Source organism: Convolutriloba macropyga, chromosome 10, assembly GCF_964194025.1.
Source record: "Convolutriloba macropyga chromosome 10, txConMacr16.3, whole genome shotgun sequence".
Classification (NCBI taxonomy): Eukaryota; Metazoa; Xenacoelomorpha; order Acoela; family Convolutidae; genus Convolutriloba; species Convolutriloba macropyga.
Window position 1 is genome coordinate 22,710,679 of NC_134477.1, and position 16,573 is coordinate 22,727,251.

Consider the following 16,573-nt stretch of genomic DNA (forward strand, 5'->3'; position numbering starts at 1 on the left):
TGCGGTCCTACAGCACATTGTGTTAAAAAAATATTGGTGTATATCATTTTGGACCACGTTGGACCACCAGCTCTGGACGGCGCCGTATACTGCTGAATCACGTCGCAACTAAGGACGGTATAGCTGAAGTTGGCATGCGTGGAATGTCCTCTGAGGTTTTGCAAAAGCATACCTGGGTCAAATGTACGCGTTTTTGGAAGACTGCAAACTTGCAGTTTTCACCTAAAAAAGAAGTCATCAATAACATCAAACAAGGATCCAACCATGAAGACACTGTATCACTGGCTATATCTGTGACAACAGCGTTCCATCCTTATTCCTGTTTAGTTAGCTTAATTTTTGTCGCTGTTTTTGCTTTGCACCATACGTTCACCAACTTTTATTTAAACCTTCCGGCTACCGTATCTTCGATAGCAGCAATTCTGGCCTTGCTAGGCTTGACAAAGCAGAGGGTAATCTGAAATGCTTGGTTTAAGGAGAGTCTTTTGGAACCAAAAGATTCGATCTTCGGGGCGATAATTCAGTTAAACGGAGTATTCAATTAGCTCGCAACCCGAATTTTTGTAATTCAAATTGACTATTTCTTTCCTCTGGTCAAATCAAGGGGTTAACGGAAGTTGGTTTTAATGCAAAAGCATCCAAAACGCTTTTGGTAGATTGATTTTGAGCACACTCACCTAAGGAACTATCACCAGGAACTTGACTATATCGGATAAATTGTGTAGGAACACTTTGTATGCAGTACTGGAATTAGGATCATAAGCATCAATCAAACCAAATTGTTTCAAGTTGCAGAAACTTCCGGGCTGCAACCATTCAATCAAACATGTCAGAACTGCCCAAGAGTGACTCACTTACCAGTCTCTGTCCTTTACCAACACTGGCGTTGACTATTTTGTGCCATTTTATGTTACTGATCAAAGTACCATCGAAAAAAGTTGGAATTATTGTTCAGTTTTCTCACAATCCACGCTGTCCAGGTCAAAATTTACATGTGAGTGTTGAGAGTTACTGCCATGGACAGCAGTTCTTGTGGTATGGGAGTTGTTGTTTTGGTTCACGTAGGGGTACCCCTGCCTTGATCTGGTCGAAAAATGACGCTAAAATAGCAAGTTCTTCACTTGCTTTCCTGTATGTGCCAATCCTAGCTACTTGAAAGCTGCAGATCCCAGCCATTTTTGTTATGAGAATATTCAAACGCCATTCTTTCGCTTGTTGGTAGCAAAAAATAGAGGGCCATGAAAATTCTGCTTATGCTTTTTGGTCTCGCTGGGTCAGAAAAAACGTAAAAAAGCTGAAATCTTGAGCTAAGCGGCAGGCGGCTGCCGATTAACGCCTCAAGACCTGTAAGCTGGTATAGGTAGTCAAGAAACCAATCCTACTGTTTAAGTGGCTACTAGCACAGCGTTCGTATTGTAGAACTCGATTGTTTTCCACAGAACACTCAATCAACAGCCAACGAGTGTACTGCTGTTGTGAATAGTGTGTAGTCACATGTTCAGACACAAATCGAACCATCAATGACTAAATTCCCGGCAAAATTTTTTTCAAAAATCCTTTGATTGGTAAGCAGTCGCCATCCGGCATACAAAAGGAAACCGACTGGTAATGTAGCACCAGTTTTTGCAGCTCTAGTCCTTCAGCCAACGTATGTTACATTGGGGCCGCTCCGTTGCGTTGAAATTGTCCGCAAACATTTGCCCCTGTCGCAACACCAGACAAAAGGTCATTGATCGAGGAACTGGCTAACGCGATTACAAGCAAAAATGATCCATTGACTGAGGAGAAGCTTGAACAGATTATAGGCGACCCACTGCAGTGGCATGAACAGTATAGTCAATTCCAAAGTGCTATTAACTTTTAGTCACTCAATCATGATGCTAAGTTAACCTAATTTAAAACGGTTGTCACTGGTAAAGCAAATATTGCAATTGCGAGTTCGCCTACGGTGGTGTGATGTACAATGATGCAATACAGAATTTAGAACGTAACTTTTGACAGGCATTCGTTTTTGCTCAAATGGATATGCTGCGCAACTTTCCGCCCTTGAAATGCTCAAGAATGATAACTTCATATACTATTCTTTAGCAATATCCAGCCTTGTTGGTCTTTTTAAGTCAGTGTTATATGTCGCTGATTTTAGGAATGCTTCCCTACTTAACCAGGCGATACAGAATTTACAAATAAACGTGAAAGGGACTGGGTAATTTTTACCATTGAAACGGACAAGGTGAAGCCAACTCTCTTTTGCTTTAAATATTGGCTGAAAGAAAAAGCAGAGGTACACGACCTTATGATTCAAATATCAAAAATTTAATAAAGTGAAAAAAAAAATCAGAATCTTTGAACAAAGTTGCCTCCTAACTCAAACCAAATAAAAAATTAGGAAAAAAGTTTCGTTGTTCTCAAAGCCAATTAACACGCATTGCGTGGTCTGTAAAGGCAACCACCGCTAGTTGGAATGCCTAGTCTTTAAGGAAAAAAACTCCCAAACATGAAGCAAAGTTTGTTGCCAAAAATTACTATCTCCTGCTTAGGGGATAAACACAGGTTCCAACAGTGCCCGAACCAGCCAAATGCTTATCAGAATGGTGGACTAGCTCTCAAAACACGCTGTTGCTCGGCGCGGAGAGTGTTTTCCTTTTTGTGGTCGCAAATACCGAACACCGGTAAATTGACTACAAGAGTCAGACAAAACCATCAGTAACCACCAAACCTCAAGTAAAACCACCACATTGCCATCTCTTAATGATATTGAAGAATTATTTCTTCAGATGAACAAAATACGTTTGGCCAACTCTTTGGGCTTAGATAACAGGACTTTGTGTGTGTGTGATACCGCCTGCAGTAACACGTGGGTAACCCGTAGACTTGAAGCTGGACTCCGTTTGCAGGTTAGAGCAGAAAAGGTAACTGCCAAGGGTTTGGAAATTGAAGAGATAGTCAACACAATGGTGGCTCAATCGACCGAGAGACCAAAGGAGCACAGCTAAAGATCAGCTCAGAAATAATTAATGTGCCCGAACTTAGCTGTAATCGATCCTGTACAATATTTCTACGACATTGAGAAAAAACTCGGAGGAGGATTTTTATCATGTCATTCATGCCGCACTTCAACACCAATGAGAAGTGCTCGTCAGTTGCCTTAAGGCCACCCATATTTTGGCTTTTAATTTGTCCGTCACGGCCAAGTTTGTGTTCAATCTCAACGTGATTCAAGGTCATATTAGAACATTACCATGAGTTAGCCAGTCAAATTGGCTCATGGTCCGACATCGAATCTATCGAGGCTAACAAGAAGGACAAGAAGGTCTACCCGCGGTCCACAGCATATGCACGAGCTCACAAAGTCTTTGAGACTACCACTGTACACAATGGACTCATACGCAACGCCGGAATGTCTTGGGCTGTTGACAACATCCAGCTCCCCAAAAGTTACTTCTTCTCCCTCGTGCAGTTCAAGTAAGCAGAAAAAGACTTGTCAAGCACGATTAACTTACAAAGAGATCCACAGTACCTTAAAACAAGCACTAAACAAATAGTATGTTGTTCAGATTCGAGACTCTCAAAAGATTAAGAATTGACCTGATAAAACGTGGTGCCTACCTCACCACCCAGCTGTGAACCCACAAAATTAGTGCAGGTTTCTTTGCTCAATGGAGCAGCGGTGGTTCACGTTTACGGTGCCTCAATGAATAGCTCAGTGTTCAATGGATATGACCTGCTTCAAAAAAGTTCTTTTTACTCCCCCAATTTTACAACATTCGTTCACCGTGTCAGCGGTTATCGAAGTAATGTTTATTCAAGTTGATGTTTTATCATCTGACCAAGCATCTTCACGCTTTCTGTGGCGGTCGGACCCCACAATAAACGTTATTGTTTATCAACAAAATGCACACCTTTTCTAGGAGCCAAAAATTCGCCCACATACGCTATTTACCCACAGCAACGCACGGGCGGGGAAGGACAATAGCGAGCTTTACTCCGATGCCTGATTACTACGGTCCCCGGAAACATTCGATCTGATAATTATCTTGATTTTGGGGAGTCTCTATCGATAAAAATTAAGGTATTTGGAACCTCATCTCCGCGTCTGTGGTTTTGATCTTACGAAGTTTATGCGCAATATACAAATATTGCTGAATAAATTGATGGGTCAACTCAGTCCACAGAAACGTTATTTCTCATCTCATTGTACGTGGGCTCATCGCACGTGCTAAGTCTTAAATAGGATCAGTCTAACAATATTTTAATAGTTAGCCGGAGTACTGCATGCGCCGTAACTCAATCTTTGAAGCGAAGTTTAGTGCTAAGACTCGTGTCAAAGATCCTTGAACCTATCGGTTTTGTCGCGCAGCGGTTGCCTTTGGTTCAGGAGTACACAAAAAGGATATTTTTTGCGTCCTACCGGACAGATTTGGGATGATGAGCTACCAAAAGACACTGTTCAAAGATTCCATGCATATTGTGCCAAGCTATCTGACCATACCTCCATCATTTCATCTCGAAACATTACCGGACCATTTGAACAGCTGGAGTTACTATTGTTCGACAACATTTCAGAAGTATGTTTCAGAACGGCGATCTTTCTCCGAGCAGGATTTGTTACTTCTACCTGGGAGTCAAATACCGAGCTGCCGTTTGTACTTGGCAAATTTTGTGTAGTACGTTTGAAGATGATGACAATGCTAAGCCTAGAATTACAAGCGTTTTTTGCTCGCAACTTGTTTGGAAATTAAATTATTTGGGTACTCAAGGTTATCGTCAAAATCATGCGGACCGATATCACAACTGCCCTTCAGTGGGCGTTTAAAATCAAATGCTAAGCAACCAATCTTCATTGCAAACTGCATTTGCAAAATTTTGGTGTGTACCTGCGTTCACCAATCGCAAATAAGGATAAAGCAGCTGATGTTCGCCCGCGTATAGTGACCGCTGAGGTTTTGCAATATCGTAGCTCGGTCAAGGGTCCGCATTTCTTGAAGGCTGCGAACTTCCATTTTTTGCCAAACAATGATGTCATCAGTAACATTCAATGAGGCGTCACCAATGAGGACGTGGTATCACCGGCTACGTCTTTCAAAGAAGAGAACTCACTTTTCCTTTGCTCTCGTTTAATGAATTCAGTTTTTATCAAAATTATTTTGTTTTTCAGCGTCCGTTCTCAACCTTTGTCGAAACAAGCTTTCTACCGTAACTTCTATATTGGCATTACTGACCTTATTGAGCAGGACAAAGCCAAACGTCATCGCCATTACTTGATTCATGGAGAGTACCTTGAAACCAAGAAAAGTGATGTCCTCGATAATAAATCAAAAAAATATTAGATGGAATGCTCCGTACTGGTGGTTCTATAGTTCAAAAGGAAGAATTCTTTTCCCCGAGCAAACAACGCGGTTATTGGATGTTGGTCTAAATTTAAAGAAACCCATAATCTTGGGTAGACGTCACCCATTTGAAAAATTGATCCTTAAGTTAAGTGTTAAGCACGTTGACAAAATCCAACAAATTGTACAGTAACACTATTAAGTACTGAAAAAGTGTTTGAAGAGCAGAAGCTGCCAAGCTACAAACATGCAACCAATTATATGTGGCCTAACTAAGGAGAGACTCGTTTATCAATCGCATACATTCACCCGATGGTGCTAACAATTTTGAGCCAAGCCATATTATGTTAGAGTCCGACGTACAACCAAAAATGTAGGGAAACCGTGTTCACTTGTCTCACAACTGACGTTGTTCATGTTGAGATTTACATGTTGAAATGCTGAAAATTAAATTAGTTTTTTGAAACTAACTTTTTTGAGCGGAGAAAAAACTCAATAAGATTTTTGAAAAAGCGAATATTGTCAACATTGCGGTACTTGTCAACAAAAAAACGACGTCGAGGTTCAATCTAATTAAAGCACCACATCACTGTGGTACTGGGAGAGGTTGGTGTGCAGTTTTAAGCGTACTTTATACGAGTCTTAGCACTCCTTACATACGTGTCCTTACAGTTGAGTTGCTGTATTCTATTTTCTGTCTCGTGTGACTTGCTCTTAGTTTGCTAACGCGCGGAAGCAGTGATCCTAGAAATATGAAAGCTATAGCGCCCAACCAATTTGTATTAGAAGAATATTCGACGCGCAACTCCAGCATTCCTGGTGGCAAGTAATTGGACCATCAAGAACTTAACGCGAGTTTGCATTCGCACGCGTGTAACGACTGATAATGTCGCACGCTCCACCGTCCTACGTACGTTCAATCCTCCGCCCGCTTGCAAAAATTGTACCAGTTCAGTTTTTTCCGCATATTTTTCCGGGCCGGAAGGTGTTACTGAGTAAAGAAAGTGAAAATTGTTCAATCGGCGTCAAGTAATCAAATACGCACAAAAATCGTTTAAAATAAGCAGAAATTTATTCTCATAAACGTAGAAGGTTCGTCAATTGTTTGTTTAACCTAATTTATTGTAATTTAACGGCAAAGTGTGGCATATTTGATAACGGAAATGTTTGGCAATGTGTATACTACTTTCTGTCTCGTGTGGCATGCTCTTAATTCGTTCCCGCTAACGCCTGTAAGCGCTGATTCTAGTGATTTGAAATCCATATTGCCCATCTAGTTTAAATTGGAAGAATATTAGACACCTATCCCGTCTCCTGCTGATGGCAATGGCTTTGATCGTCATAAACTTTACGCGGGTGCGCAGTGATACGCTAATGCGATTTGGTTCTGTTGGTTCAGAGATTACTTACCGAAGCTGAACCGACGGGCTAAGTAGTAGACGCCTGACGAGCAACACCTTAACACCAGTAACTTGTTATGGGTGGTCCAAGAAACCACTGTAGAGGTTTCTAACCTACCATTCCGATTGTTGAACTCGGTTAGGACTCCAATAGCGTCGCACGCTCCGCCGTCCTACGTACGTTGGCTCCTCCGCTAATAAAACTATCACCAGTTTTTTTCACATATTTCTTGAGGCAAGAGAACCTTACCGAGTAAACAAAGTAAATATTATCCGTTCAGATTCAAGTGATCAAATACGCACAAAATTTGTTTAAAATAAGAACGAAATACACGTAGAAGGTTCGGCAAGAGTAGAACGGCAATATGTAACAATTATTGTTGTTTTCGGCCTAATATTTTTAGGTTTTCGAAATATTTGTTTACCGAATGCCGAATGATTTGATGTCAAAAACGTCACACAAAAAATTGGTAAAAGAGCATCAAAAATGCTTTGCCGCCTAAAATTTAATTGCTGATGATTGTATTTTGCATTACTTATGCTTGGCTCACCATAGGTTAGTTAATTTCATAATTTTGTTTATATTGCTCGCCATGTTCATTTTGTTACATCAACCACATATCGAAAAACTGAAAAGTTAAAAAATATTTTCATACAAATGAAAAAAGCAATTAGCAAATCGTATTCAAACGAATCAAAGTTTAGGAAACTATTATCATTTAAACCATTTCAATGTCACTAAGATTATCCGGTAATCCATTTTCAAGATACTAAAAAAATTCATTGATCTCTAAAGATTTGAAAACTATAAATATAATCGACAAAGGTCGGCAGACTTGCTCTCAATCGACCGTCGAACGGTTGGCTTTGCCATTAATTACCTACGGTATAGTGAGGTTAATTTTAGCTTAATTGTTGGATGGGGGGGGGGGGTGTTGGCGCGTGAGTTGAGCGCACCGGGAGGGGGTTATGGCCGGTGACAGTGGGGGTTTTTGGCTGCACGGTGCCACGTCCTTGCGGCATGAAGGATGTGCGTGGAGGTAATTGGGAGTTATGTGGGCGGTGGTTTGTGGGGGGTTAAAGTTTAGAAAGAGGGTTGGGCGTGCAAATTCTATGAAACGCGTTCCACACCATGCGCATACGTCTGAAAAAGAATCACTGTAAATCATATACCTAGACACCAGTGAGCTGCAAGGTTCTAAGAGAAGTAAATACCCTCGGGGCGCAACATGTTCTTCCCCTTTTTGAGGTCGAAAATGCAAATGGGTTAGACAAAAATTGATCAAGTGAAAAACTGCAGAGAAGAGACCACAGGACTAATATTATTGCTACAAACATCGTTTGAGAGCAATTAAAATGACAAGAAAAACAATGATTTGATTCAAAAAAGCACACTATAATAAAAGGTTACCAAAAAACAAAACTTTCAGATCTTTAAAAGCATTCTTTGTCTCGCGAAGCCATCCACTAAACCACCGTCAAGCTCGTAAAAGCTTCATTTGCACCTGTGGTTAAAAACCTCTAATACTAACAAAAAATTAAAAGAAATTGTCGAAAAGCGCAAACTTCACTGAAAACAGGCACAAAACTACAACGTTAAAGTCTGTAAAAATAGTTCCTTCTTTAATCTGTAAAAGGTCGAGAGAATTTAATGCCCTCTGGGTGCAACATGTTCATCACGTTTTGAGGTCGAAAAGGTAAATGGGTTAGACAAAAATTGATGAAATGAAAAACTGCATACAGAAATGACCACAGGACTAATATAATTGCTACAAAGATAGTTTGAGAGCAATTAAAATGGCAAAAATGCATTGAATTGATTCAAAAAAGCACACTATAATAAAAGGTGGCCAAAGAACTTTTAGGTCGTTAAAAGCATTCTTTGTGAAACCACAGTATAGCTCGTAAAAGCTTTTTCCCCCTGTGGTTAAGAACCTATAGTAATGACATAAAAAATCAAAAGAAATTGACGCAAATTGCAAATTTCTTTGAAAATAGGCACAAAAGTGCAATGTTAAAATCTGTAAAACTAGTTCCTTCTTTGTTTCAAGAAATTATCAAGCTTTAAGGAGTTTCTTTGTCTTGAAAGATAAAACATGGAAAAAAAGGACAAAGATGTTAGAAAAAGATTAAAGAAACTGCAAAATTTGAAACGGAGCTAAAGTTCCTGATAATGATATTTTTAATTTTCAGAAACGATCAAGTTACCCATCTCAAATCACTAAAAATGTTTCATCAGTCCCTGAAGATCGAAAAACTAAAAAAACAACAAAAATTGTGAAAAAAAACTATAAAAACTGCAGAAATCAATATTATTTCGGGTATTTATGTTTGAATTAGCAAATTCTATGGCACAAAAAAGACGCAAAGAAAAAGTATTGCTTATAATGCACATTTATGAATTTTCTTAAAGGTTATTTTGATACGCAATCTAACAAAATCTTTAAATATTTTAAAAATATAAAAATTGGACCCTTCTGGACTCGAAACAAATCACTTTTTAGCAATAAAAATAGGTCTTACTAGCAGCTTCAGCACTCAAAACAATTGAGAGACTGCTAACGCCAGTTTAGAACCTCCAAAATTTAAAGCCCACTGAGTGCAATCTGTTTATCACGTTTTGAGAGTCCTTGATAAATGCGTGAAAACAACTCACAAGAACATAGCAGGTCGAGTCCTGGATAATAATTCAAACAATTGAAATAACTATTGATCCAACAAAAAGTGTTACAGTGACAATAAACTAATACAGTAAACAAAGCCCTTGAAGCTGTACGCGCAAATATACCCTAAAAAAGTTTTTCCATTATATAATGCCTTAGGAAGTCTAAAATTAACTGAAAAATTAATTTGATGAAATAATTGACTATATGTGACCAAAGAGTCGGGAAACAGGACAACAAACGTGTGGGATTCCAACACAGACCAAAAAGAGGCAAAACCTGAAAAAATTGGCAAAAATATCTTTGGAAAAAAACTACTTGTGGAAATCAGCAGCGTCATCCTACGAGCGACAAGTCAAAACCCTAAACAACAACATGTCATAAAAATTTAAAACCTTAAAAGCCATGAAATACTTTTAATGAGTTCCAAAGGCTGAAAACGGAAGAAAATAGGTACAAATCACGGAGCCTCTAAATTTACTAAAACCACGCCGCACTGGAAGGACAATAAGAACTTTTTGTTTTTGAGATTAAACCATAAGACCACAAGCAGAACAAACACACTTCAGTTCAAAAAATCAATTGTAATTTTTTTTGAATAGCGGGCGTCAAAACCTTTAAAACGATTGCTATGAAATCTTGCGACTAATTAGTTTCATAATTACTCATTGTCAACCGATGAAGTCTGATATTAATGAAATATAGTAATGAAATATCAATAATATTAAAAGTAAACAAAAACAGTAAAAATTTTTTGAAAAACGAACAGCCTAAACGTTGCAAAACCACAAATTGAAACGATTAAATCGATTGATTTAGGCATCCTTTGCAACTGATGACACTTTTCATTAAGGATACTAAAAGAAAAGACAATAATAAGTTGAGCAATAAAACCTCATAGTCGTCAAATTTTCGATATTTCTTGAAAACAATAAAAGTCAAAGTTATATAAATAGATATTTATGAGTTGAAACAACTAAAATAAACAAAACAATTCAAATTAGCAACCGACCTATGGTAATTTTCTCTTATGAGATTTAATGATAAGACGACCGAAAGTACTACAAATACAGTCAAAACTCAAAAACTCAACCAACTTTACTGAGAACAAATAGTGGCAAAGTCATGAAATCCATTAGACAACAACCCAAACACTTATTTAGGTTCATTTATTCATCGGCAATCTGTAAAGTTGTCTTTGAAACTGGTTGACAAGACAATATAAATAAAAATAAAGAAGGGCGGTAATCAGATGTTCAGTAGTATTTTATGATCACTAATATTGCCAAAGTGGAAAAAACGCTAGCTGCACGTTAATGAGTTCAATTATATTGTCGCCAATTATTTGTAACATGTTAATAGCGCTTAATAGAAGAGTCAGTTATAACAGCAGACAAATAGCCGCACGTGAAAGAAAATTTTGCATAGGAAAACCAAAATAAAAATGTTCAAATACCAAATTCTTTCTCCGCTTTTAAAATACTTGGAAAAAAGTACTTGGAAAAAATCACGCTTCAAAATTTATCACCCTTTTGGCTCCATACTAATCCAACGTGATTAAAATCACTACTCTAATCTGAATTCTCATCTTAAAAAAGACAGCACAGAACGCACAGAAACTCTGATTAGACGAAATTACTTCTCAAATCTTTTCTAGCATAATTGAACACAATGCCTAAAACTGGATATTGACTTATCAGATCAAATAACTATTAATCACTGTGTTCCGCAAGGAAATGTTTTAGCACTTCTTATTTTTTTGTTATATGTCATCGATTGTTCTGAAAACTGGAAGGCGAAAATGATGTTGTTCAATTTGCGGATGACACTAGTATTATATGCAAATTTCAACGTAATGAAAATTTTTCACAAGGTCGAAAAGGTAAATGGGTTAGACAAAAATTGATGAAATGAAAAACTGCATACAGAAATGACCACAGGACTAATATAATTGCTACAAAGATAGTTTGAGAGCAATTAAAATGGCAAAAATGCATTGAATTGATTCAAAAAAGCACACTATAATAAAAGGTGGCCAAAGAACTTTTAGGTCGTTAAAAGCATTCTTTGTGAAACCACAGTATAGCTCGTAAAAGCTTTTTTCCCCCTGTGGTTAAGAACCTATAGTAATGACATAAAAAATCAAAAGAAATTGACGCAAATTGCAAATTTCTTTGAAAATAGGCACAAAAGTGCAATGTTAAAATCTGTAAAACTAGTTCCTTCTTTGTTTCAAGAAATTATCAAGCTTTAAGGAGTTTTTTTGTCTTGAAAGATAAAACATGGAAAAAAAGGACAAAGATGTTAGAAAAAGATTACAGAAACTGCAAAATTTGAAACGGAGCTAAAGTTCCTGACAATGATATTTTTAATTTTCAGAAACGATCAAGTTACCCATCTCAAATCACTAAAAATGTTTCATCAGTCCCTGAAGATCGAAAAACTAAAAAAACAACAAAAATTGTGAAAAAAAACTATAAAAACTGCAGAAATCAATATTATTTCGGGTATTTATGTTTGAATTAGCAAATTCTATGGCACAAAAAAGACGCAAAGAAAAAGTATTGCTTATAATGCACATTTATGAATTTTCTTAAAGGTTATTTTGATACGCAATCTAACAAAATCTTTAAATATTTTAAAAATATAAAAATTGGACCCTTCTGGACTCGAAACAAATCACTTTTTAGCAATAAATATAGGTCTTACTAGCAGCTTCAGCACTCAAAACAATTGAGAGACTGCTAACGCCAGTTTAGAACCTCCAAAATTTAAAGCCCACTGAGTGCAATCTGTTTATCACGTTTTGAGAGTCCTTGATAAATGCGTGAAAACAACTCACAAGAACATAGCAGGTCGAGTCCTGGATAATAATTCAAACAATTGAAATAACTATTGATCCAACAAAAAGTGTTACAGTGACAATAAACTAATACAGTAAACAAAGCCCTTGAAGCTGTACGCGCAAATATACCCTAAAAAAGTTTTTCCATTATATAATGCCTTAGGAAGTCTAAAATTAACTGAAAAATTAATTTGATGAAATAATTGACTATATGTGACCAAAGAGTCGGGAAACAGGACAACAAACGTGTGGGATTCCAACACAGACCAAAAAGAGGCAAAACCTGAAAAAATTGGCAAAAATATCTTTGGAAAAAACTACTTGTGGAAATCAGCAGCGTCATCCTACGAGCGACAAGTCAAAACCCTAAACAACAACATGTCATAAAAATTTAAAACCTTAAAAGCCATGAAATACTTTTAATGAGTTCCAAAGGCTGAAAACGGAAGAAAATAGGTACAAATCACGGAGCCTCTAAATTTACTAAAACCACGCCGCACTGGAAGGACAATAAGAACTTTTTGTTTTTGAGATTAAACCATAAGACCACAAGCAGAACAAACACACTTCAGTTCAAAAAATCAATTGTAATTTTTTTTGAATAGCGGGCGTCAAAACCTTTAAAACGATTGCTATGAAATCTTGCGACTAATTAGTTTCATAATTACTCATTGTCAACCGATGAAGTCTGATATTAATGAAATATAGTAATGAAATATCAATAATATTAAAAGTAAACAAAAACAGTAAAAATTTTTTGAAAAACGAACAGCCTAAACGTTGCAAAACCACAAATTGAAACGATTACATCGATTGATTTAGGCATCCTTTGCAACTGATGACACTTTTCATTAAGGATACTAAAAGAAAAGACAATAATAAGTTGAGCAATAAAACCTCATAGTCGTCAAATTTTCGATATTTCTTGAAAACAATAAAAGTCAAAGTTATATAAATAGATATTTATGAGTTGAAACAACTAAAATAAACAAAACAATTCAAATTAGCAACCGACCTATGGTAATTTTCTCTTATGAGATTTAATGATAAGACGACCGAAAGTACTACAAATACAGTCAAAACTCAAAAACTCAACCAACTTTACTGAGAACAAATAGTGGCAAAGTCATGAAATCCATTAGACAACAACCCAAACACTTATTTAGGTTCATTTATTCATCGGCAATCTGTAAAGTTGTCTTTGAAACTGGTTGACAAGACAATATAAATAAAAATAAAGAAGGGCGGTAATCAGATGTTCAGTAGTATTTTATGATCACTAATATTGCCAAAGTGGAAAAAACGCTAGCTGCACGTTAATGAGTTCAATTATATTGTCGCCAATTATTTGTAACATGTTAATAGCGCTTAATAGAAGAGTCAGTTAAAACAGCAGACAAATAGCCGCACGTGAAAGAAAATTTTGCATAGGAAAACCAAAATAAAAATGTTCAAATACCAAATTCTTTCTCCGCTTTTAAAATACTTGGAAAAAAGTACTTGGAAAAAATCACGCTTCAAAATTTATCACCCTTTTGGCTCCATACTAATCCAACGTGATTAAAATCACTACTCTAATCTGAATTCTCATCTTAAAAAAGACAGCACAGAACGCACAGAAACTCTGATTAGACGAAATTACTTCTCAAATCTTTTCTAGCATAATTGAACACAATGCCTAAAACTGGATATTGACTTATCAGATCAAATAACTATTAATCACTGTGTTCCGCAAGGAAATGTTTTAGCACTTCTTATTTTTTTGTTATATGTCATCGATTGTTCTGAAAACTGGAAGGCGAAAATGATGTTGTTCAATTTGCGGATGACACTAGTATTATATGCAAATTTCAACGTAATGAAAATTTTTCACAAAAATTTGAAAAAATATTAGAACAAACGGCAAATACCTGACAGAGAATCAACTCACTTTAAATGCCTATAAAACAGACATGTTATCCTTCACAAATCATACCAATTCGGATCCAGAGTTTTCTTTTAAAGGCGAAGTTATCAAACCAGCTCATGCATGTCGTTATCTGGGAGAACAAATTGATTCAAAACTAACCTTTGAAAATCACCTGAACTCAGTTTTAACGAAATTGGCCCATGCAATTCGTTCTTTATATCTTGTCATCTATCTTTCAGTGGAGTATCCCTTCAAACTCTTACAGCAAAAAAACATAAACCGCATAAAAAGGCAAATTAACTGGGAAATAAATGTTTGTTATTTTCTAAAAAAATTTCAGCACTCGATTAATCTTCTCATCAAGGATCGTATCCTGCCAGCCGAATACTTTATCTGAAAAGTTAGCCTAATGAAGCTACAAACAGATATAAGACACTGGGAAACATGCGAAAATTTTAAAATGTTTACAAGTCTCCCTAATGCTAGACAAAACAAGAGAACAAATCAAATTATTATAAAAGAGAGAACGAAAACGAAGTGGAGCAACAAATCTTTAATATTGAAAAGCGTTCAAAAATGGAACAAATTGCGCTCTTCATTAAGGACTTTTAACAGTATAAGTAGCTTTAAAAATGTTTTAACCAAGTTTTTACTCGATCAGCACAAAAAAGTGCCCGTTAATAGACAAATAGGAGCCTTCACATCTTATTTTTACCCATGAGAACGAACAGCCACAATTTGAAGATTATTTTATTAATAAAAATGCTGATTAATTTGTTTAACATTTTAGAGCATGTAGATATCTAACCTTAGGGTTATATTCAAAGTATTTTACATGTTTCAAAAAAAGATGTGTGCTCTCGGAGTGCGCTCGAAGTTGTCTCTCATCAGATATTGCGAGACGGAAACTACCTCTGATCAGACTGAAATCAGACTTTTGAGCGACCATGGCACGGACCAAATCCAGATTATTGTCCAGGCGATTGTGCGCTTGAAACAACCTCTGATCAGACCATTCCCAGACGAAGAATGCTACGGATCATCCCAGGAAGGAGTTTATAACCTAATGCGACGAGAGTGTTTGCAGTGACAATGTCCTTCACTCCAGCGGCACAGCCCACACAGGTAGCCACCAATTCCATCAGCCAAGTTAGCAACCCAATCACACCCAGGGCACCCAGGAAGCATGGCCAGCCCTGACCCCACCCTGGAGGAGGTATGAAGGCACAGCCCAGCTTCCATGGACACGCTGAAGTGACATCAGAAAATAGAACGAAGTCTCGTCATCTTGCACTAATTGACCAAACAAGCAGCATCTCGTACACGATGGCTGTACAAGCATTAATTCTCAAGAAGGGAGTTTAAATGTGGGAGAAAAGGATGTAAACCTGGACGAATAGGTGTTAAGTTTCCTTCTTTTCCTGTTGTGATTATGTACGGCACATTTTCGTGTATGAATAAAAATTATTTTCGGTCAATTTCAGACGTGAATTAAATATCCCAAGATGAGATCCGCGACTCAAGAATTTGGCCACCCTAGACCAAACAGACTTGGCCAGATTGAACGCATTTCTTTTAAATGATAAATAATGCATTCAAAAAAATATCTGACGAGAAATATTAACATTTGAAGTGGTTAAAATGAACATTTTGTTCTCAGTTTTATGGTTTTTCATGAATAATTTGTTAAAAAATAATTTTTGACAATGGTCAAGTAGTATCAAAATTTAACAAATGTTTTTTGTTTCTGTTAAATTGCAGAAACATTCAAAAATATTTTAAAAAAAGATTTATTTTTTGCAACAATTTCCTTGACTAAAAATACCTGGAACAGAAAATACTTCAAATCATTCAAAAAATAATAATATAATAAACATCAACAAATTTCTTAAAGAATCACATTATAAAATTATCTTTCGATTGTTTTCTTCCTTAAAATAAAAATAACTTTTAAAAGCTCCTACGTTACTATTCAAAGGAATTTTTTCATGTTGTGAGAGCAAGAAATCATTCAACGTTTTCTTAAAAACGTTTCCATTATTTGCCAACCGAAGCCAATGTGTTAACTTATTTCATTTTTCACGCATTGACGAGCAATCGAGTTCATTCCAAAGCTGATTTTGGCATTTTGTCTAATTTTGAATTGTTTTGTTCGAGTATTTGATGAAGACTCAGATACCCGTGAAAGTTATCAGAATTTTCTGGCCTAGCGATATCATAATGAAATTTGATTAGCGAAATTTTTGCTATTATTAGCTCAGCTGGTAGGGTCTTTGTCTGGATTAGCAGATCTCTCGCTTTGTCATACTTATTGCGAAGAAAGCACACCTTTATACCCCAGTTAATTTGTCGGTTAAGGCGTTTTAGGTTCTTTGCAGATAAATTTTCAAAAAAGATTGCCGTAAATAATAAGTGTGAAAGCACACGTG

At 36.6% G+C, this 16,573-nt stretch overlaps 1 protein-coding gene across 1 annotated transcript in view; it reads right to left on the reverse strand.

The window, feature by feature from the left end:
- The window catches only part of LOC142347966 (sodium/calcium exchanger Calx-like), a 205,994-nt gene that overhangs the window by 37,579 nt on the left and 151,842 nt on the right, over window positions 1-16,573 (reverse strand). The window contains exon 8 of the mRNA XM_075399132.1: window positions 15,208-15,393. Within this exon, the coding sequence (XP_075255247.1) occupies window positions 15,208-15,393 (186 nt within the window). The remainder of the gene's footprint in view (window positions 1-15,207; window positions 15,394-16,573) is intronic.